This window comes from Pristis pectinata, chromosome 1, assembly GCF_009764475.1.
Source record: "Pristis pectinata isolate sPriPec2 chromosome 1, sPriPec2.1.pri, whole genome shotgun sequence".
In the NCBI taxonomy this organism is placed as follows: Eukaryota; Metazoa; Chordata; class Chondrichthyes; order Rhinopristiformes; family Pristidae; genus Pristis; species Pristis pectinata.
In genome coordinates, this window is record NC_067405.1 from 55083375 (window position 1) to 55106161 (window position 22787).

At 38.8% G+C, this 22787-nt stretch overlaps 1 protein-coding gene across 3 annotated transcripts in view; it reads left to right on the top strand.

Moving 5' to 3' along the window:
* Window positions 1–22787, top strand: part of LOC127584879 (glutaminase kidney isoform, mitochondrial-like) — a 74433-nt gene that overhangs the window by 34571 nt on the left and 17075 nt on the right. For 2 of the 3 annotated variants that reach the window (XM_052041888.1, XM_052042067.1), the window contains 8 exons: window positions 257–315; window positions 2321–2353; window positions 2471–2529; window positions 3672–3738; window positions 4019–4069; window positions 7167–7343; window positions 8963–9094; window positions 10053–10145. In XM_052041888.1, coding sequence (XP_051897848.1) covers window positions 257–315; window positions 2321–2353; window positions 2471–2529; window positions 3672–3738; window positions 4019–4069; window positions 7167–7343; window positions 8963–9094; window positions 10053–10145 — 671 coding nt within the window. Of the gene's footprint in view, window positions 1–256; window positions 316–2320; window positions 2354–2470; window positions 2530–3671; window positions 3739–4018; window positions 4070–7166; window positions 7344–8962; window positions 9095–10052; window positions 10146–17359; window positions 21368–22787 lie in introns of those variants that run through there. The other variant, XM_052041977.1, reaches the window with a different exon arrangement.

Here is a 22787-nt window from a genome sequence, read left to right on the forward strand (position 1 = left end):
TAGCAGTGGTGTATTGGTTAGAATGCCAGTGAGTATTACTTAATGAAAATGGCTGGGGGAAGTAACAATATTAAGGGAATTAGAATTTTGAGTAGCAGTATAGAAATTGGCTTGATCCTAATCTACCTTTCCTTGCGTTTCCACTAATGCATCTTCTGCCCCTGTTTCTGCTATCGCTACATAGCTGTTGATACCTGCAGCTACTTTTACTTCAGTGGTCTCCCTTTTCTATTTGTGACAGCCTTTTTTGTTTCAGATAAACCACATAATCCTATGGTAAATGCTGGGGCCATTGTGGTAACTTCCCTTATTAAGGTGAGCAGTTCATATTTTCATTCTGGCTGATTTGTTAGATTTTGTACACTTGAATTTTTACCAGTACATTTTGTATACTGGTTTAGGAGAAAAACTCAGTTAGTCAGAGAGGTGACAATACCACCTCATTGTTCCTTTTTTTGCACTTTTTATTTATTTTGTGACTTAGTTTTTTGTCTTTGCACTGTACTGCTGCTGCAAAACAACAAATCTGCGTCATAATAAACCTGATTCTGATAGTATTTGACTAACTTGCTGTGATTTCTGAACAGATCTGCCTTTTTACCTAATTGTTACTTGTAAACCATTAGTCACCAGTGTCCACTTTTTAGTCTACTTAACAGAATTTTACTAATTCACTTTATATATTGTAAGGAAAGTTTTATTGGAGGTACCTTATTAAGAACCTTTTGAAAATCCAAGTAGACACTGTCTGCTTGAACACACTCCATCATTAATGTACTTAAAAAGGAATCAGTCAATTAATTCAGAAGGGTAATGAGTGTCTCTGATAACACTTTCCCCCCTCTCTCTAAAATACAGTTGGCAAATTCAAGCCCGGTGTAGTGTGCATTTAGTCTATATATAAAAATCCAAGGCTCTTACTAGGACATTATTCACTGGGGCAGAGGAGAATGAGGGGTGATCTTATAGAGGTGTATAAAATCATGAGGGGTATAGATAGGGTGAATACCTAGGAAAAGTGTTCAAAGCAAAAACTACAGACCTTCTTTTCCTTTAGGTAGTATCTGATAACAAAATTTCTGTCTTTTTGGTTTCTGTTTCAGACAGAAACCGAAAGATTAAAATTAAGGCTTTTAAAAACTCAAGATGAATTAACTTGGCTACTCTACAAAGTATTTCTCTACCACACCATCTCTTAATAGGAGACAAAGAAATACATTTTAAAAACATTAGTTTACACTTTCAGAGGGAAACAAAATGTACTGCTACCTCTCTTAGTGTGCAGAATGCATTCCAATGAATGATAGGGTATCTTTTTCTCATGTTTGGGGAATCAAGAACTAGAGGGCATAGGTTTAAGGTAAGAGGGGAAAGATTTAATAGGAATCTGAAGATCAACTTTTTCACCCAGAGAGTGGTCCATCTATGGAATGAGATGTCAGAGGAAGTGGTTGAGGCAGGTTCATTAACAGAATTTAAAAGGCACTTGGATAAGAAAGGTTTTGAGGGATATGGGCCAAACATGGTCAAATGGAACTAGCTTAGATGGGCATCTTGGTTGGCATAGACAGGTTGGGCTGAAGGGCCTGTTTCTGTCCTATGATCCTATGACTCTACTGCATGAAGTAAAAGTGTGCAGGGAGCCAAAGCATGAGATTTTTGGAAAAATGAATGAAAGGGATAAGGGACTTATCCAACTTCAAAAACAGAGGGAGCAGAAAATGTGTGCAGCAGGATTTACAATAGGACAGATTGGAGGCTATGATGGTTACAGACTGAAATCTATTTTTCAGTTGTGAAGTGAACATCCAGATAAAATTTCTTTTAAACAATACCATACTTCAATTTTGGCTAATTCTGAATTTTGTAGTTAGCTCGACTAGAAATTCATTGAAATGAGGAAGTCTTTTTAGCCTCTTAAATTTGTTCTGCTATCCTACTAGAAATGACAGTATTGTCCTTTTGGATAGAACATTTTGAGTTGTTGCAAACTGCATTTCATGTGGGATAAATACAAGTTCAATGACAAAATTTTGAAAGATTTCTGTAAAGGATCAATATAAGGTAATATAAAATAAACTTGGCTGATTTGGTAAGCTAATATTAAATAACACTGCTTTGTTGCTAATATAAAATATTAATTTGAGTTATGCAATAAAATTCACTATCCAGAGATTATTTTTATAATGAATCAGTGCAATATATTTTAATGTTCTGTGCTAAGCAAGAATACCACAATAAATAGTGTATAGGGATATGTTTGGTATGTACTTTTGTAATTCTAAGTCTGATGTAATAATATTGTTTTTTTTCCCCTCAGCATGGACTAAGCAATGCAGAAAAATTTGATTATGTGAGTATGTTGCCCATTTTAATTTGTGCAAATAAAAATAATTTACCCTGAGCATTCATTACATTTATACCAGTAATTTCTAAAACAATGCCTTCAAAAGTTGATGTTTCTTCACAGGTTACACAATTCTTGAATCAAATGGCGGGAAATGAATATGTTGGCTTTAATAATGCAACGTAAGTTAATTTTGTCTTTTCTTTCCAATCACTTCAAGTAGTTACTTGTCTTCCTCAATAATACACATACATTTATAAACATTTAAATTTGCATTCTTAAAGGAATATTGGCTGCTGAAGTGTTTTCTTTTCCAGTTATTCACTAGACAAGATACAGCCTTTGAAACAGCTTTGAAAATCGAGCAAGATTGTAAAATAGCATTTGTACTGAACTGATTCTGTATCAGTTTGATTCAGAATCAACTTTGATTCTGACACTATTTGAAAAGCTGCTTCTGACTGGAGGCTTTCCTTGGTAGCTCATGTCTTCAAGGATATGAACCCCAAACTTTTCTGTAAATAACTATTTTCTGAGAATAAGTTTGCATGGAATGTGTTTGGGGATAGATTTTTAACCTGGATAGTACCATTTTAAGCAATTAAATAAACAAGAACTTTAGATCCACTGTGTTTTAGCATAGTGGTTGTGTTTTATGGTTTAAGAGTTGAAACTTGCACAAAAAAACCTGAAATAGCACAATGCTGGTACCCTGCTTATGTTATTCTGTAGAGTATGGATTCACCATAGCACTTTTGGTCCTCCATGTCAAACACCTCCACAGCTATGTAGCAACCATTCTGGGGAAAAAAAGACATCCATCTAGGCTGTCTGCTACTTGACTAGGGCAAGCAGTGTGGCCTCTTGGTACTGAGATGTACAACCTGTGGCTGAATCTGATTGATAAGTGAGTGCTGGCCATTGGGACTGGCAGCATTTGTTCCCTGTAATAACAAATTGCACAGATCCATTACTGTGCCTCATCTTATGTTGCATGTGGTGCAAGATGCATGCAGCAGCTGAGAAGGCAGGAGAGTGCACAAGGTTCCCAGCATGTTAGAGCTGTCAGAAGTATATCTCTCGATATATACTATAATGACCCTTTTGAGCACTGATTCCATTAGTGTGCTCAGTCATGGGAAAGCATTCTGCACACTAAGTGATGTAGCAGTGTATTTTGTTTCCTTATGAAAATGTAAACCAATGTGTTTAAAATGTATTTCATTGTCTCCTTGTATGAGATGGTGAGGTAGAGAAATGCTTTCTAGAGTAACCAAGTTAATTCATCTTGAGTTTTTTTAAAAGTCTTAACTTTACTCTTTAGGTTTCAGTCTGAAAGAGAAACCGGAGACAGAAATTTTGCTATTGGATACTACCTAAAGGAAAAAAAGGTTTGTAGGTTTTGCTTTGAACACTGTTCATAACTGATGGATACAAAACTAAAAATTTCATTTTGAGGGATGCTGTGCTCATTTTTAAACTGCTTGGTGCATTTTGTTTTTTTTTAAAAAAGTTCATGGGGTGTTTTATGGAGAGCTGTGTTGGTTTGGGAGATGGCTCACAATCAATAGAATCCTACCGTTTTGGCAGAAAATTACATTGGGATTAGTGTGTCTCAGAGGAAGAAAATATTTGAAAATCCAAAAAACTAATTTTGGATAACCTTTTCAGTGTTTTCCAGAAGGCAGTGATATGACTGGTGTACTGGATTTCTATTTCCAGGTGAGTAGTTTTATTAACAATTAACTATAAAAACATATTTGACAATATTTAGGGCAGCATAGTGTGCATTCTTTCTGGTTTACACTTGAATTGGTATGTGGTACTAGTGTATTATATAGTAAAACATTTATTTTAATTTTCTGTTCTGTATCTGACATTTTTAAAAAAACAGTGAATCCAGGATTACCAACAATATAACTGGATTTGTTAAAGTGAACCAATACATAAAACTAAAAGGTCAAGATCTCCTGATCTGTCTTGTGATGCCACTGGAAAATACAAACTTTACCAGTAGCTTGAGGGTAGGATTAGTCTTGGTTATGATTTTCATCTCTATTGATACATGTTAGTTAGTTGGTAGAATAGTGCAATAACAACTTGGCAGCACCATCCTGGAAGGGAATGGGGATTTTTGGTGTTCTTGGCTGAAGCACTTTTTGCATTTAGTATTCAACCATATTAAGTGCCGTGGGCACTTAAATATTTTGGGTCAAAGACACTTCATCAGAACTGGGAGGGAGTTACAAGAGGTAGTTTTAATTTGCAGAGAGAGTAACTGGAGATATGGATAGAACAAAAGGAACATCTATGAAAGGGTTGCATTGGAGATGAATCATATAACCATGTGGGTTAATAGGGGCATTTAGAGGGTGATTATGCTGTTTTATGTATGTTTGCGTTGGCAATAACAAGGTGGGACTTGCATTCCCTGTGGTTGTATGAGAAAGTGCTATAAGACTGGGAGTGATTGATGTGGACAGAAGAGTAGACTAACGAGTGACAAAGGGAATGGTTTCTTCAAAATGCTGGCAGGGGAGGTGGGGATGTGTTTGATAGTGGAATCTTGTAGCAGGTGGAAATTGTGAAGGAGGATCCACTGAACACAAAGGTTGGTGGGTTGGAAGTTGAGGACCAGGGGAGCTCTGTCCTCTATCAAAAAGGAGAGGGAGTATGAGCATAGGTGCACGAAATCAATAAAATGCATTTAAGGGCTCTCTCCACTGTGGTTGAAGAGAAAACATGGTTCAGGGAGAAAGACATTTCGGAGGCATCTGTGGGAAAGTCTCATCAGAGCAAATATAATTGAGTAGAGGAACTAGGAGAACATGCTGGAGGCAATGCAAGTGTAGTTAGGGTGGTCTATATGTTTATAACAACTTTTGTAGCTAGCTTATCCCCTAAGATTGAAACAGGAGGTCCAAAAAGGGAAGACTCAGATGGGCTATATGAAGGTGAGAGCAGGGTGTAATTTGGCAGCAAAGTAATAAATTAAGTTTTGAATGTGGGAAGCAGTGCCAAGGCTGCTATTGATGTACTGGAAAAAGAGTGTGGGAGTGGGCCCTGAAAGATTGTTGCACAGATCCCACAAAGACAATTGAAGCTTGGACCCATGCCAATGCCATAACTATATCTTTGGATTTGGAGTTGAAGGAAAAAATCTTCAATATTCAGCCAGGTGAATGGATGTGCTGGAAGGGAACTGGTTTGATCTCTGTTCTAGGAAGAAGAGGAGGGACCTTGGACCATCCTGATATGGAATGTAGGTGTAGAAGGATTGTATGTCTATGATAAAGAGAGTCAGTTGGGATCAGGAAATTGGAAGTTGTTGAACTGGCAAAGGACATCTGAAGTGTCATAGTATGCACCTCTTAAGGACCAAGCAAGGAAAATAGTTTCTGTAGTGTCACCACCAGCCTTTGTGTTCAGTGGATCATCCTTCACAATTTCTGTCAGCTCAACAAGATTCCACTCTTCCCTTTTCCTCCTCTCTCCTTTTTCAGGGACCTTTCCCTTCATGACTCTGTGGTCTGCTCTTCCATTCCCACAAACTAGTTCCCGTCTTGTGGCACTTTCTCCTGCAACCACAGGATGCAGCTCCTGTCCTTTTTATCTCTTCTTTCCCACCATCCAGGGACTTGTACAGTTTTTCCAGGTGAAGCAGTGATTCGCTTGCACTTCTGATCTAGAGTACTGCATTCAGTGTTCGCAATGTGGGCTCTGCAATGGAGAATCTGAATACAGATTATGTTGTTACTTTGCAGTAACTATGTTCAGTCTTCGGAAACAATCCTGAGTTTTCTATTGCCTTACATTTTAATTCTCCATCCCACTCCCATTCTGACCTGTCCATCTGTGGCCTCCTGCTCTGTTAAAATGAGGCTCAGTACAAGCTTGAGCAACACCTTGTCTTCCATCTGAGCACAATTTTTAGGTAACTTGCTTCCTTTGTCTGTATCTGAACTAGTCACTTCTCTGCAAGTCATCCATCTATGATATTGGCTCTGTTTTTTTCTCTCTCCATTAGTGCAGCATGACCTGCTGGGCATATTCCACAACCCAGTTATTAGCAACACAACACATAACACAAAGAAGTGTAATCACCTTCAGTGCATCGGACTGGATGGTGCATCCCCATTGCAAACTTGACTTTATCCTATCACGGATATTCCCTTTGTCGTATCCATCCCTCTTGCCATCTATTTTGCAAATTAAAACTGCCTTATCTTTCCCAGTTTTGACAGTGTCTTTGACATGAAGTGTTAATTGCTTCTGTTTCCACTAATGTTGCCTGACCTCAGTACTTACAGCATTTTCTGTTTTTATTTCAGATTTCCAGCATCTGTAGTTTTTTTTAATTTTTATTTTTTGGGATAGGTAGCACTGTTTTTCTTTATTTAGGACACTTTGGACATAGTCACCACTTTCTGTGTTATAAATGTTCATGATTTTGATGACCATAGTTCTAAAATATGCTGGAAATCTTAAATAAAATCCCCGTGGATTAATATTCCTAACTTGGGTGTCTGTAGATTTAGCAGCCAATGAGTGACCTTTTATTGGCCTGGGGTTGTGCCTAATAACCTGTGCTCTAAGAGCTGGTGTGTTCAGTTGTGGGCTTAGAGCAGTGGAATAATTTGTCCTTGGGACACAGAAAAATGTAAATAACATATTAACACAAAAAGTAAGTTTAAACATAAAGTTAAGCAACGTATCTTATTCTAGAATGACTTATCCCCCTGAAGCTCACCTGTCTACCACAAGAATACATGTTTGTCCTGAAGATATATTTGCTAACTTTTTTTTTCCTTCTATAAAGCTGTGTTCCATTGAAGTAACTTGTGAATCCGCCAGTGTAATGGCAGCAACATTGGCCAATGGTGGCATTTGTCCAATCACAGGGGAGAGAGTTCTGAGCCCAGAGGCTGTTAGAAATACATTGAGTTTGATGCATTCATGTGGCATGTATGACTTCTCAGGGCAGTTTGCGTTTCATGTAAGTATACTTTTAGTTTTCTCTAGAATTAGTAAAGCATGTCAAATTATAGTTTTGATATGGACAATCTCATTGTAAAATATGACCATGAAAGGAACAAATAATTTGGGATATTTGAAACATGTAATGACATTTGGTTAGGCTAATTGTGAAGATCATTTACAGATTTTTAAAAGGTACTTTTACAGAAGCCAACTGTTTTACAACTGTTCTAAACAGGAGTGTTTATGACTAAAATGATTCAACTAGTGAGGATAGGTGAAGAATTTTGAAACTACTTTGTTTTATTGAGAAGCATTCAAAAATAATTGTAATCATTAATTGTGTAGCTGTTACAGCCTCTGGTCATCAAATACTACAGCATTCTAGATGGGTTTCCTTATTGAAGTAGAATCTACCTCTTGAACGATTCATGGCATGGAAAGAAACCAGTTAGTCCTGGTCTGTGATGGCTCCAAGTAGAATCATATAGTGCTTGGAGCCATCACAGACCAGAACCAACTGGCCTGCTCCTCCCATGCAGCCTGAAAATTATTGATTCAAAGGCCTATTCAGTGATTCTGCTTCTGCCACTTTATTGGCAGTCAATTATGACTACTGAGTTTAAAACAAAATCCTCTCTAATAATCCCTTTTGCATGCTTCCCCCCCCCCCCCCCCCAAAAAAAAAATGTTACATCTGTGTCTCCACCTTGCGCATTTTGGAGTCAGTAGAGGGAAATTGTTCCCACTATCTAACCTATTCATGGCAGTGTACAAGTCCCTCTGTTTCAGCACAGCCCTTTGGAAATATCCTATGTAGTTTATGTAGCGTCTCTATTCCTTATGCTAAAGTGCATCAACTTATACTTTTCTGTATTAAATTTCTTCTTCCACTGATCTGTAACCAACCAATCTGCTACTTGGAGATTATCAGTATCTTTATTTACTCCTTTTCTGAGCTTTATTATCCACGCATCTGGGGATTTCTATGCTGCCCACCATGCATAAGATTTAGATACTAATGAATTTCCATGAAGCTCACTTTCCTCCTTCCCCACCCCCCCACCCCTTTCCTGAGTGATGACTATTGCTTGAGTGACAACGCAGTGGCTGCCAAAATGATATTTTTCAACATTTAGCACTTATCAGCCTTGTCAGCAGTATAGATGAGTGACTGAATGAAATACAAACAAAAACAAATTCATTTTTATCACTTACAGAAGTATTAGAACATTTCTTCCTGAAAGGTGAATGTATTTGGCAAATATTTCTTAGCAATGTGTTTGCAAAAAATTTAAAGTTAGAATTACGTGGTGGCATTACATAGCACGATTGTTGAAAGAAAACTATGATCAAAAAGGCTTTTGATCTCTCATTCAAAGGAGTGATGAGTTTGGGATCCTCTGAGCCTAGCCCTCATAGTTGGAGTAGGTGCTACCAAACAATGATTGGGCAGGAAAGCCAACTTTTGTCACAATCTAAATCAGTATTGTTCAGCACACCTAAATCAGTAAATTTCATGCCCTGTAATGTTGCTTAGTCTTTTGGTGGTTCTGCTTCACTAAAACAAAGTTTTATATTGAAAACCTTCCTTGCTGGTATCAGTGAAGTATTCTTAGAAATGTTTTATTCTTACAGGTGGGTCTCCCAGCAAAATCTGGAGTTTCTGGTGGTATTTTGCTGGTGGTGCCAAATGTGATGGGCATTATGTGTTGGTCTCCTCCTTTAGACAAACTTGGCAACAGTGTAAGGGGTATTCAGTTTTGTCAGGTAAGTGCAAAGGCAGACTTTGAATGAGTGATGAGATTCGAAATAATTATTGTCTGGAGTGAATATAACGTGAAAAAATAGAAGCAGGAGTTGGTAATTTTGGCCCCTAGTGCTGCTCTGCTTTTCAACAAAATAATGGCTGTTCTTTTACATTTTACTAACACCATATGAACTTCCAGCTCTTTGTACAGTGCTGTGGTATCTCTGTGCACCTACTCGAACACTCAGACAAGCCATCAGTTTAAACTTTGATCAGAAATGTAGCATTTGACAATATTGTGTGTAACCCCTCCCTGAAATTCCCATTTATTCAGACCTTCTTTATGTCCTTCTGTCTAACCTGACTAGTTGTTTTTCATACACGTTTGGATAAAATAGTAGTTAAGACAATAGTGTCCCCTGTCAGGAAAAGAATTAAAGAGCTAATGTTCAGTTCTGCTTCTCCAGTGGAAACTGCTAAATCTGGGCAAGTGAATCCTTAAAATGCCCAGCTGAATTTGCTGGTACTCTGCCTGACATGCAGATGAACTTTTTCTCCTGCTTTCTCCTCAGCTGCAGAGCAGTCTGAGATGAACTGTGCAGCCTTTGTCTTCGTGACAAATGCTTCTGAACCTCCTGACCTTGGTGGGGGTGTGGTGGGAGGATACTGATATAACCAGTGAGTGAAAATACTACTGTGACTGCAGTATTTTACAGGCTTTTAAAGTGTACAACTTCCATGCTGTTAAATAATCAAATTTGCTTTTCCTGAGTATGTTCTTAATTACCAAGATTTTTTAAAAAATCAAGAATGTGGTTTCTGCAGCAGAATTCATTTAATCTATATCATCTGTTAGAGTAGCTTTAAATAGTTCATCAATGCAAGCAGTTTGTGGATTTGTGATGCAGTTAACAATTTCAAAAATATTTGGAATATTAATTGATTTTTTTTAAATTAATGATTTTCTCTAATTTTTAGGATCTTGTCTCTCTATTTAACTTCCATAATTATGACAACTTGAGGCACTTCTCAAAAAAGCATGATCCACGGAGAGAAGGTGGTGAAGTACGGGTAAGTTTAACTTTTTTGTTTTAAAAGATGAAACTTGCAAGCATTCTTAGAAAATAACAATTGGCATCCACCAAAATCATCTGCATTTTGCTTAGAGATTGGTCATCCATTAGTTGTATGGGATCCAAAAAGTGCTAATTCTGTAGAAATTTCATTATGAAATGATACATGCCTTGTTATTTTCTTTACAACAGCAGAACTGAATAGAACCAAAATCTGGCAAATGGCAAGTTTCACATGATATTGCATAATCTGAATCAGGCTCTGTTTTTATTTATTGTTTTCCTCTCTTAGGAGAGGTCTCTGAGGTAAACCACGTGACCACATTGAACTTCCTCTGCTACATCAACAACAGCATTGGTGCTGCTTCCCGCACTTGTGCGGAACTTGTCAATTTCATTAACTTCACTACCAACTTCCACCCCGCACCCAAATTCACTTGGTCTATCTCTGACATCTCTTTCCCCTTGCTCTCTCTGTCTCCATCTCGGGAGACAGAATATCCACATATCAATTACAAACCCACTGACTCCCACAGCTACCTTGACTGCACCTCCTCTCGCACTGTCACTTGAAAGGATGCCATTCCTTTTTCTCAGTTCCCCTGTCTGTGCTGCATCTGTTCTCAAGATGAGGCCTTACACTCCAGGACGTCTGAGGTTCCCTCCTTTTTCAAAAAACGGGGTCCGTCCATTTTTTCACCTGCCGCTCCCCACCACCGCCACCGGACAGAACAGGGATAGTGTTCTCCTGGTCCTCACCTGTCACCACACCAGTCTACACATCTGGCACATCATTGTTTGCAACTTCTGCTGGCTACAATGTGATCCCACCACCAGCCATATCTTCCTCTTTCTGCTTTCCACAGCAATCATCCTCCATGACTGCCTGGTCCGCTCATCCCTCCCCAGTCACCTTCCCCTATGACTGTAAGAGGTGTAAATCTGTCCCTACACCACCTCCCTCACTGCCATCCAGGGCCTTAAACATTGTTTCCGGGTGAGGTGGTCCTTCACGTGCAAATCCTCCGGCCTTATTTATTACATCTATTGTTCCTGAAGTGGCCTCCTCTACATCGGTGAGAGCAGATGCAAACCAGGGCGACTGCTTCGCTGAGCACCTGTGCTCCATCCACCATGGCAGTTTGGATCTCCTGGTTGCTAGCCATTTTAATTCTACTCCCCTTTCCCACACCAGCATGTCTGACCTCTGCCTCCTCTACTGTCATGGTGAGGCTAAATGCAAATTAGAGGAACAGCACCTGGTGTTCTACAACCTGACGGCATGAACTTTGAATTCTCCAACTTCTGATAAACTCCTCCCCCCAGTCCCTTTTTTTTTCTCTCTCCTCTTAATCTACCCTGTTATTTCTACACTTGCCCTGTTATTTCTACACTTGCCCCGGCCCCCATCACCCTGTTTCTTGCCCCTCATCACCCTCTCCATTTTCCCATCACTGACACACTCCATCCACTGGTTTCCCCTTCCCAACTGTTCCCAGCTGCCCTCCCCATCCCTAATCCTTGATTCCATGCTCCACCTTCTCTCCTCTCAGATTCCATCATTTTCAGCCCTTTGTCACTTCCACCCATCATCTCCCAGCTTCTGGTGCTATTTCCACTCTCCACTCCTACATCTGCCTATCACCCCTGCTCACTTGATCCACCTATTGCCTGCTAACTCCTGCTCCACCCCTTCCCACCACCCTTTTATACTGGCTACCTCTCCTCTATCCGTCCAGATGAAGGGTCTTGACCTGAAACATCAGCTGTCCATTTCCCTCCAAATGTGCTGCCTGACCTACTGAGTTTCTCCAGCTTTCTCTGTGTTGTTTAAAAAGCACATATATGTTGTACAAAAAGACAGAATTACATCTGTGTCTAAAAGCTAAGTTTTCTAGAATAAAAATGTTTGTCTAAGTTGAAATATTAGTTTCTGCGCATTGTAGTTTAGGAAGAATGTCTTGGAGAGAATTTGGATGAGATTTACTAAAATGATACTCAGAATAAGCAGCATCAGTCATGTGAAAAGACAAGCAAAGCTGGCGTTGTTCTCTATTAAAACAGATGGAGCAAAGCAAATACTTAACGGAGGTGTTCATTCTGATGGGTCTGGCTAAAATAATTCAGGAGAAGCTTTTTTAAGAAATTGACAGATGAATCTGTAATGAAAGGATATTGTTTTAAATTACAAAGCTTGAGGGAAGAGAGATGAGTAATTTTTAGGCAGCCAGTTGTAATGGTCTGGATGCATCACAAAATTAGTTCAAGGAGGTTTCATGGTAATCAAAAGGGAATTGGATATTACTGAAAAAGGAGACTTGAGAGCTATAAGGGAAGAGCAGAGCTTGGTGTTCAATTGAAGACCTGACACAAATGTGGAAAAATGGCTCTTGTGTACTGTTTGATTTTATAATCTGCATTCATTAGGCTGTATGAATAGCTGGTGTTATTTCCACATTTTATCTACTTATGAATATGAAAGGATGGATCTTGAAGTTGGAGGTGAAAAACTAACAGGGTAAAGTAATATTTGCTCTGAATTAAGTAGCTCCTAGTCAGTAAAGTAATGGAAAGTTGTTTCATTCCTAGCAGTGAAATCTTTAACTAAAGAAGGACCTGCATTTCTGGTATCCAAGCTGATTGTTGTGCAGTTTTCATTTAATTTGTATTAAAATATTCTTTAAGGCATTTTCAGACACTTTGCCCAGCTGCATATCATTGCTTTATTTTAGATGTGTTTCTGTACATCTGACCAGAAATGTTAAAATATTTATAACTGTATTGTGGGATTCAAGCCACATTTTCCAATTATTAATTTGCAGCTGTGGATCATTGGTGCAAAACCTAATTATGACTAAAATTAGATAAGTACTGTATATTCCTACCTGTTAAAAGTACATCAGAGGAAATAAAACATGATTTGTTAATTTATGCATCTTAAGTGTCTATTTTGTATTTGCTGCTAAGAATCTTTTGCAGACTGTAACTTTCATTGTATTGGAAAGTAGTTCTTTTATGTGTTTCTACATCTCTTTTGGCTATTACTCTTTTCCATGAAGTCTTCCTTTTCCTTGAAGTCTTCCTTTTCTTCTAGCCTGCTAAGCTCCATTTGTACTTTGGTTTATTTCAAGATTTAAAAAAATGCAAGAGGGCTTGCTAAATGGGTTCAGATAACATTTATTTTAATCAAATTTCAGTGGGGCCTCGGATGCAGTAAATTAAGGGAGCAGGAGGTCAGGAAGCAACATCTGGATGTAGCTTATAGTGTTTAAACCAGGACTGAAAAGAAATCTACAGGTGATTCAAAATGGCTGTGACGAAAGAAGTTTTTTTTTCCCTCTTGGACTAAAAAAAGTGAAGGGAGACAAAATGAGTAGCAGTTTGGAGTGTTCACAGCTGTTGGAGAATTCTATTGTGTGCCTGTTTGAATGTGGCACTGAACAAAAAGGATGGAAGATACTGGGCCAGATGGTGTCAAGCATTAGGCAGCAGTTCTACAGTGAACCACCAAGTTAACATGGTTTCATGAAAAGTAAATCATGTTTGACAAATTTCCTTGAGTTTTTGTGAGGATGTGATAGAGTAGATAAAAAGGAGCAAAAAACAAACTGCTATAGGAATTCAGTGGGTCAGGCAGCATCTGTGGAGGGAAATGGACAGTCGATGTTTTGGGCTGAGATCCTTAATCTGGACTGAAAGGTAGGGGGGAGGGGGCCAGTATAAAGAGGTGAGTGAAAGGCATGGAGCAAGAGCTCACAAGTTGTAGGTGGATCCAGGTGAGAAGAGGTGATAGGCGGATGGAGGAGGGAAGAGTGGAAATAACAAGAGGCTGGGAGGTGATAGGTGGAGCAACAAAGGTCTGCAGGTGATGGAATCTCATAGGAAAGGAAGGTGGAGCATGAAACCAAATAAGAGAGGTGGGGGTGGGCAAATGGGAACAGTGGGGGACCCAGTGGGAGGTGTATGTGGGTGATGGGCAGATGGTGGGTGGAGGAGGGGAAAGAAATGGGGTGATAGGGAATGTGGGGTGGGTGTAGGGAGAACTGGGTAGGTCAGGAGAAGAATAAAAGGAAGGACAGAAGTGGAGCAGGTTACCTGAAATTGGAGAATTCCATGTTCATGCCCTTGGGTTGTAGGCTGCCTTGACGGAATATGAGGTGCTGTTCCTCTAGTTTACATTTAGCCTCACCCTGGCAGTGGAGGAGGCCGAGGATATGGGTTGGTGGGGGAATTGGGAGGCAAATTAAAATGGCTAGCAACTGGGAGCTCCAGATATCCATGTCAGGTGGAATGCAGGTGCCTAGCAAAGCGGCAGTCTAGTCTGCACTTGGTCTCACTGACGTAGAGGAGGCCACATCAAGAGCACTAAATGCGATAAACAATAGGTTGGAGGAGGTGTATGTGAATCTACCTCACCTGCAAGGGCTGTTTAGGGCCCTGGATGGTGGTGAGGGAGGAGGTGTAGGAGCATGTGTTACACCATACCATCTACAGTTGCAGTGGAAAGTGCCTGGGGAGGGATGAGCGAACCAGGGAGCTATGGAGAGAGTGGTCCCTGTGGAAAGCAGGGGGTGGGGAGGGGAAGATATGGCTGGTAGTGGGATCATGTTGTCGCTGGCAGAAGTCCCAAAGAATGATGTGCTGGATGCATAGGCTGGTAGCGTGAAAAGTAAGAACCAAAGGAGTTCTATCCCTGTTCTGTCTGGGGGGAGGTGGAGAGGAGTGGGGAAATAGCAGAAATGTGGGAAATAGGTGCAGGTGAGGGCTTCATCAACCACAGTGGTGGGGAAGCAGTCTCCTGAAAAAGGACATATCAGATGTCCTGGAGTGGAAGGCCTCAATCTTGAGAACAGATAGAAGGGAGCCTGTAGATATGTGTTTGGACATCCCAAAAGGCATTTGACAAGGTGCCACATAAGAGGCTGGCGCATGTTAAGAGCTCTTAGTGTTGGAGGAAGTTTGTATGGTTAAAAACTGGTTCTCACATAGAAAACAGAGTTGGAATAAATGGGCTATTTTCGGATGGGAAGGATGTAACCCCAGACATCAGTTCTTTGCCTTTTAATTGTGTACTATTTGTATTAGTGATTTGGAGAAGGGGGCAGAATGTAATACATCCAAATTTGCTGCTGTCACAAAAATGAATGGGAGAGCATGTTGTGATGGGATTATTGCGACTTGACTCGATCTATATCCAATTGAGTGAAAGCTTTGCAAATGAAGCTTAATGTGGGGAAAGTGTGAGGTTGTGTACTTCGGTAAGAGGAATCAAAAGGCAGATTATTATCTAAATGGAAAGAGTGAAGGACAGAGGGATCTAGGTGTTCTTGTGCAGGAATCATAAAATGTGCACACAGGTGCAGCAAGTAGTTATCGCAAAGGGATGGGAGTTTAGAAATGGGAAAATTTTTGCCCAATTGTATAAGGCGTTGATGAGGTTCCACCTAGAGGTGCTGTGCACAGTTTTGATCCTCTTGCCTAAGAAAAGATGGTACAATTGGTGGCAGTTCAAAGGAGATTCATCAAGCTTAATTCCTGGGATAAGAGGAGTGTCCTGTTAAGGGACACTAAGCAGGTTGTGTCTGTGTTCTGTGGTGTGTAATAGAATGAGGAATGATCTTATTGAAATATAAGATCCTAAGGGGGAATGACGGGATAGATACTGATGTCCTCACTAGTGGCCATATCTTGAAGATAAGAGGTTGATCATGTAAATCAGAGGTATGTAGAAATTTCATCTCGCAGAGGGTAAAAAAAAGTCTCTGAAATTCTGTACCTCCAGCAGGTTGTGGAGATTAAATCATTAGAAGTATGTAAAGTGGAAAAGGGTAAATTTTGAGAGTTATGGAGATCTGACGCAAAGGAGTTCAGGCCTGGGGTACATCAACCATGGTCAAATTGAATGATGGGGCAGGCTTGAAGGGCCAAGTGGCCTACTCCTGCTCCTGTTTCTTGTTCTTGTGTAGTTGTCAGCTGCTGGTCAGCTTGTTCCTCATTTCATTGTCTGCACATTGCACTGCAGAAGTCAGTAACAAGCTGGTGGTTGGATGCCAGTGCAACTGACTTCCCCTCTTGGCACCAAGCCCAGAGCATGCATGTCCTGAGCTGAGGTGTTAGATGGATTTTGCATCTAGCCCCCTGGTTTTGCTATGCCTTGGGTAGCATACTCCCATTTGTTTGAATGAGCTTATTACCCTTGATTGAAAAGGTAAGTGTAGGTAAGTTTTCTATTTATTTTGCTGGATCGTGATGACTTTAATTGATTCCTGTCATTTAAGCATGTTATTAAGTAAACTTACTTAATATTTAAATTACTTAAAACCTTTGGAACTATTTTTAAATAACTCTAATCATAAACTTTTATAAAAGCAAATTTAAGATCTTTGACACTGAGCTATTTAAAGAGACATTGGAGCAGTTACCTTAAGATCTGCTGCCTGAGGCAAAGTCATCATGCATGAAAAGCTCTGCTTTGCACGATTTCTATGACAGTGAGATCTGGAGCTTGAGTGAACTCACAGGGCAGTAAAATGCAAGTATGGCCAGGGGAACAGTGCAGGTGATGGGTCCGATAGAGAAAGTAGGGCCCGTTATGACTGAACTGAGAAAAGTAAAGCCAATAGCAACTTAAAGTTTAAAATTAGTAAAAACTTTGCACTATAATACCATTTGTGTTGCTGGTGTATATTTCAGTACATTTAAAAGCTCTAAGTATCAGCATAAAATTGATCTTAGAAGAATGTCTTGTTTTCTCCTGTGTTGTGTATGCCATTCATATCTGCTTCTCCATAGTAATGTTGCTTGGGTCAAATAAACTAGTACCCAAATTATCCTTCAAGATAGAAGATCACTTTTCTAAGAGGTGATTGGAAATTATTTAGCCAGTCTGTATATTGCTTTTAACTGTTGAGCATTTTTACAATGATAAATTTTATATTAAATCTGTTGAGCATGTAGGACAATTGAGGAAAGACTTGGCACTGTGTGTTGAGTTACCTTTTGGATGCATAATCTGGCAGGTTATTAGTTAATGACAGTTCTGATTTTGGGATTATTTTGGAACATTAATGTTCTATTTTGTTTGGATCTTATCACTGTTGTAGCTACAGAAGTGGTTGAAAACATTTATTGAATATTGTTGGGTAATTGTTTGACAGTTGCACAAGCCATATTAAAATTTAAGAATCTAATTCATGTTGCTTAAAATGCCAGCATTCCTTCGGATCAATGGATTATGAAAGTCTCCAGAAAGAGCTTGCACTTAATGGGACTCTATGGAAAAAAGTATCAACTGAACCAAATGAGGAGGACTCTTCCACTACCATTGTATATAGAATGCAAGGTCCTGCTGTAAGAAACTAAAACAGTTGGACTTGATTCATGTTTTTGCTGCTCTTGAAGATTTATGGTTGATTCTGAAGTGATTTGTTTGTATGCACAAATTTATCATATTAGCACTTTGAGAAAGCTAATATATATTTTGCTTCTATTGTTTCTTGTAAAGAAGAATAATTAAGTTTGCTCTTATGTTATGAGCTTTCAAGGCATCACTCCCAAACATTATTTTGCATGCAAGTCCTTTATTAAATGCTACAATGTACCATTTTCTGCTCCTACTGCGTTGTCCAGCTTGGGATTGCCCTCACATATAATTGGCATTTGATGATCTAGTTATAATCAGAAGCTCATGGAGTTGGGCCCTTCAGCTCACTGTGTTTATGCTGGCCATTGAGTACCTGTCTATACTAATCCTATCTTCTATCACTGAGCCCATAATCTTCTATGGCATGGTGTGTCAAGTGCTCATCTAATACTCAAATGTCGTGAGAGTATCTGTCTCCATGATCCCTGTGATGGTCTCCTTTACAGCCCCACTCAATTACTGTGAAGTTCTTAGGATTTGGTCTTGGTTACTTGATTCCTTCTTTACCTACTGTCCTGTAGCCAAATCATCCAAATACATAATGTTTTTGAAAATTTGTTCTCTCACACCACTACTACCTTTTAATTCCTCTGCTAGATTTAAATGTATTTCTGTAAACCAAAATTTCCTCTAATTAGACACTTAGAAGAGCAAAGCCTTTGCTATCACCTTAGAATTTGATTCATGATCACTGACTCCATCCTCCCTGCTGTTATCTTGAGCTGAAACAGATTACTCAGATCTTGCTGTCTAATTTTGACTCTGTGCCAACTTTACAATTGATATTCACCTCTTCCATAACACCTCTTCTTAGCCTTGGTTTTGCTGCTGAAGTTTCACCCTTGGCTTTGCTGTTGAAAACTTTGTTAGTTTCAGGCTTGACAATTTCAGTGAGTTCTTCCTTGGCATCCCAACTCCAATCCACTATAAACATGATCTCAACAGAATCTTACTGCCCATGTTACAACAGCAAGGCTTGCTCACCCATCACCTCTATACTCAGTAACTACATTGGTTCTGAGTTCTTCAACACCACATCATGGCCTTGCCCCCTTACTCTCTGCTTACTATTGCCAATCCTGAATTTGCTACACTGAATTCTTAAAGTATCTCCCACCCTCTGGTACATTGTTTGCACCTGATTGGACTTTGAGCACAACAGTTCTTCCACCTAACCTTCTGCTTTTCCATTCTCTTCTTTTCGGATCCTCAAATTCTAATTTTGGACTTTAGTTGTCCACTCTAAAATCTCATTCCTTTGCTTAGTGTTCTTGTCTGCTTATGCTGCTGTACTTTGCCTTGGGATATATCCCTATGTTGAAAGTGTGGAGAAAAAAAATGCTTGATACTTGGCTTATTGGCTCACTTGCCTGTAAAGGTGTGTTATGTCAGGGAGAGGGAAGGCAAAAATTTGAGGGGAGCATTCACAATTGATCTTTCCTGTAGGAGTTTTTAGGTGGGTATTATTTTTTCCTTCAAGTGACCTTCCTTTCCTAGCCTACCTAGAATGTTACTTTTGTCTGTTTCCTCCTGTAACTGGAAAAATGAAGATTTGGGGCCACCCTAGTTTCAATAGTGTAAGGGAAAGACGCAAGTGGGAATGGATTCTGCTAAGAGCAACATTACATGATTGAGCAAATAGAGCTTTTTGGCAGTAGTGGTGGGCATTGTTGCATTTGTATCTCACACTTATCCTTGCCTGTAAAGACAACTGAATAGGTTACAGGGGGAAAGCTGACTTTGTTATGTCTAATCTTTGCAGGCTGGATATCATTTTGTTGGAGATGTGTTTGGCTTGAAGCTATTGAGATAATATTGGAAACTGGCATTGGTGAATATTGAACTCTAGAGTTTTAATGTACAGTTTAATCAACAAATGGCACAAATTGCTGTGGCTAAAATTTTAAGACTTATTGGGAACATTGGATAGTGTTACATTCAAGTGTTATTAAGATGTTTTCAGTCAAGCTACAAAATTGAAATTGTCAGGAAGTATTTATTATGAAAAGATTTGATACTAGCTCTAATGAGGCTGTCATTGCTGCCGCTTGTCTTCTGGATTTTTACTTCTGTGGCTGGCAGATGCTCTGAATTAAATCAGTTGTATTATGCTGTGACTATTGTATACACTTATCATATTACTAGGTGTGTTTGGATGTGCAAGAACAAAAATTAAGGAAATCAGCAAATAACTTCACAACTTAAGATTTTATGATGAAAGTTAACATATTATAGTGGCAGTATTTGCAAATTGGCATGAAATATTTGATTAGTCCAGATGGATAAAATTCACTAGAGCTCCAATTTTAGGATTAACTGAATTAGTAAATCTTCGAATTCTTAGAGCTGCCTTTTTGTAGATGGGCGTTTTGGATGGAATGTTGGTAGTGCACTGTTGCACATTTTATGCTTCGGAGATCTGGGATTGAATTATATACAGTAGAATTTCTGAGCAGTCATGTAATAAATTGTGGAACAGGCTTATGGGGCTGGATAACACAATCCTGCTCCTTGAATTTTGTTTATCTTTCGGTGCTTAGATCAAGGTTGATTTTCAGTTTGATCAAATAGTGTTGTGCGCAATATTGTCACCTTGGGCAGTACACCAGAAGTAGTATTATAGTTGCCTTTTTTGATTTTCAAATTGAAAAATGTATACTTTTCCAAGTTCTTTTTATTGTTAAGGACTTGATATAAATAATGAGTGTAATCAAAGCATTACTCTCTGTGGGTTAGGATAGAAAATTAATAGAATTTCTGCTTTCTTGAAATTTTCAAAGATTTGCTGTCTGATTTGCTAGTACCTAAATGTCAGTATTCTGTTTCTGAAGTTGCTAGAAATGTTGCTTTATATACACAATGTCTATATTTGCAGCGTAGTCTAGTATACCAAAGACTACAAATTCCCCATATATTTTGAGCATGTGTAATCGAATTAAAACTTTAAGCTCACCACCTTGTATGAAAGCATCCCAGTACAGATTTTAGGATGTCAGGCTACTAGTCTAGGAAATTAGCATCTAGATTCATAAGGAGAAAGGAAGAAATTGGAATACTAATGGCACATAAATAGTTTGACATTTATTATCTCACTGGAAGACTTCATGTTTTAAGGTGTTGAATTGGAGCTTGATTGGCTTAAGTAGGCAATGCATCAGATTTATTTGCCAGAGGAAATGTGTGCAATTGATTTTATTCCATAATTACATATTCCAGGAAAAAGTGTATGAGCTAAAGCCTCAACTGTGGTGTAGCTCATCACACATGCTATTATTTTTTTGTTCCAGTTTAAACCATGTTGCTTGCAAATTTTGAGTTTGTTATCTATTTTTACATCGGTGTTGTGAATGTGGAACACTGAATGTTTATTTTTCAGTTTTTCATGTTATCTGAATGGTTGCACTTTCAGCACAAGTACTTTCTAATGTTCATATATTTGTAACATCAAAATGCACTGCTACTATTGTGCTGCAAAACAGGTGATTCAGTGGCAGTATTACGTTGCTAATATCTTCATAGTCGATTTAAATGGCTATTTAAAGATTTGAATTCTGTTAGATGCAGGGTAAAAATAGAGGCTGTAGTTACAGAAAATGTTAAAAGAATTAAAAGATGTAAGATTTTAAAATGTTATCTATTTTGTATCATGTTAGGCTCTTAATGTTTTATACTTGTTGCATTTCTAGTATCTTTGCCTTTTTTGTATTTTACTTCGCAGCAGTAACCAACTTTTGTTTTACATTTTGCTTCATAATACTTTGCATTTATTTTGTATTTAATAAAACTGTTTTATATCACACATTTGTTGCTGTGTATATATTTGCTGACAAATTGATTAAAATGGTTAATTGTAGGCTGATACTAACTAGTTTGCATATAAATTTTTAACATGGCTAAACGTATCTAATCACATTGTGAAAATTGCCATTGTGCACTGGTAGAGTTACAAATGACCATCTTGGTGAGTGGAATTGCTTTGGAGACTTTGGAGAAGAAGACATGGGAAGTCAGACTTTGCAAGTGAAATTATGTGCTGCTAAGATGGCTAAAGGCTTTGCCATAAAGATAAAATTCTGCGAAGGCCTGAAATGAAATTGTGAAAAGAGGGCTCCCCCACTAAGTACTTAAATATAAGTAGTGCAGTCATAACTCATTTAATGTTGAACTGTCATTAACAAGGTTTCAAAACACTTATTGCAAATGCTTGTGCAGCAAGATGATTAAAATTGATGATTAAGAGCTTGGGTTACAATTCCAAAAACAAAATGTCATTTGCACATTGTGAATCATGCTTTCAAGTGCCTTTAATTTCATTTCTAGTGCAGTGTCTTCATTTTTGATGAGATTTTCATGCTTACCAGTACTACTTTTCTTGCATCAAGCATGCCTGAATGAGTAGTAAATTGTAGAGCAATACCAAAATCCAATTTTGTTGATATTTTCCACTTGTCTGAGAAACTACGGTTTCTGTACACTCAGAAGAACCAGCTTTGACTGTTGAAGATGAAGTATATTAGAGTCATTCACACTAAACCTGCATTCATAGCCAAACTGCTACATTTCACTCTGCATGCTCACATCATTTTGTAATGTTTGCATGAAGACTTGACCCTTCCTTGCATCATCAAACTTTTTTTTTGTTGTCACCAAGGCTGATTTACAATACTTTTTCGTGTAGACCTAACACTTTATTTTTGTGGATGACATGAGTGTGCAAAAGATGCCTCTGTCTCTCACAAAGACCCTGTACAAGAGCTCATCGTCCAATACCTTACCATCTATGCTCTTTTGCTACACTCTGAGGAGCAGTGCCTTCATAGGCTTTACTTTTACAAGTCTGAGACATAGCAAAGCCTTAACGTCCTCGAGTGACTGCACTACTTTCGGCCACAACTGTTCTTAACTTTCAAGCCTCTGGATCATTGCAAGGCATAGCTGCTAATAAATGCTACATATCACAGTTTGCTGTTCACCGCTGTATCAAGGAGGACATGGAAGTCTCTCTCCTCCACAAACCCAGACTTCCTCTAGTCCATCAGTGTGCAAGAGCAAGAAGACTTGCTGTTATTGTAGACATTCCTCCATTTGCTGCATTTGTGTCCATTACTGCTCCTATTCAGGAAGTGCATTCTCTCAAAATGGACTTAACTAATGGTTAACCATTCTAACTAATTTTGGGTTTACTGGCAGCTTGCTTTACTCGTTAGCCAAGGTTTG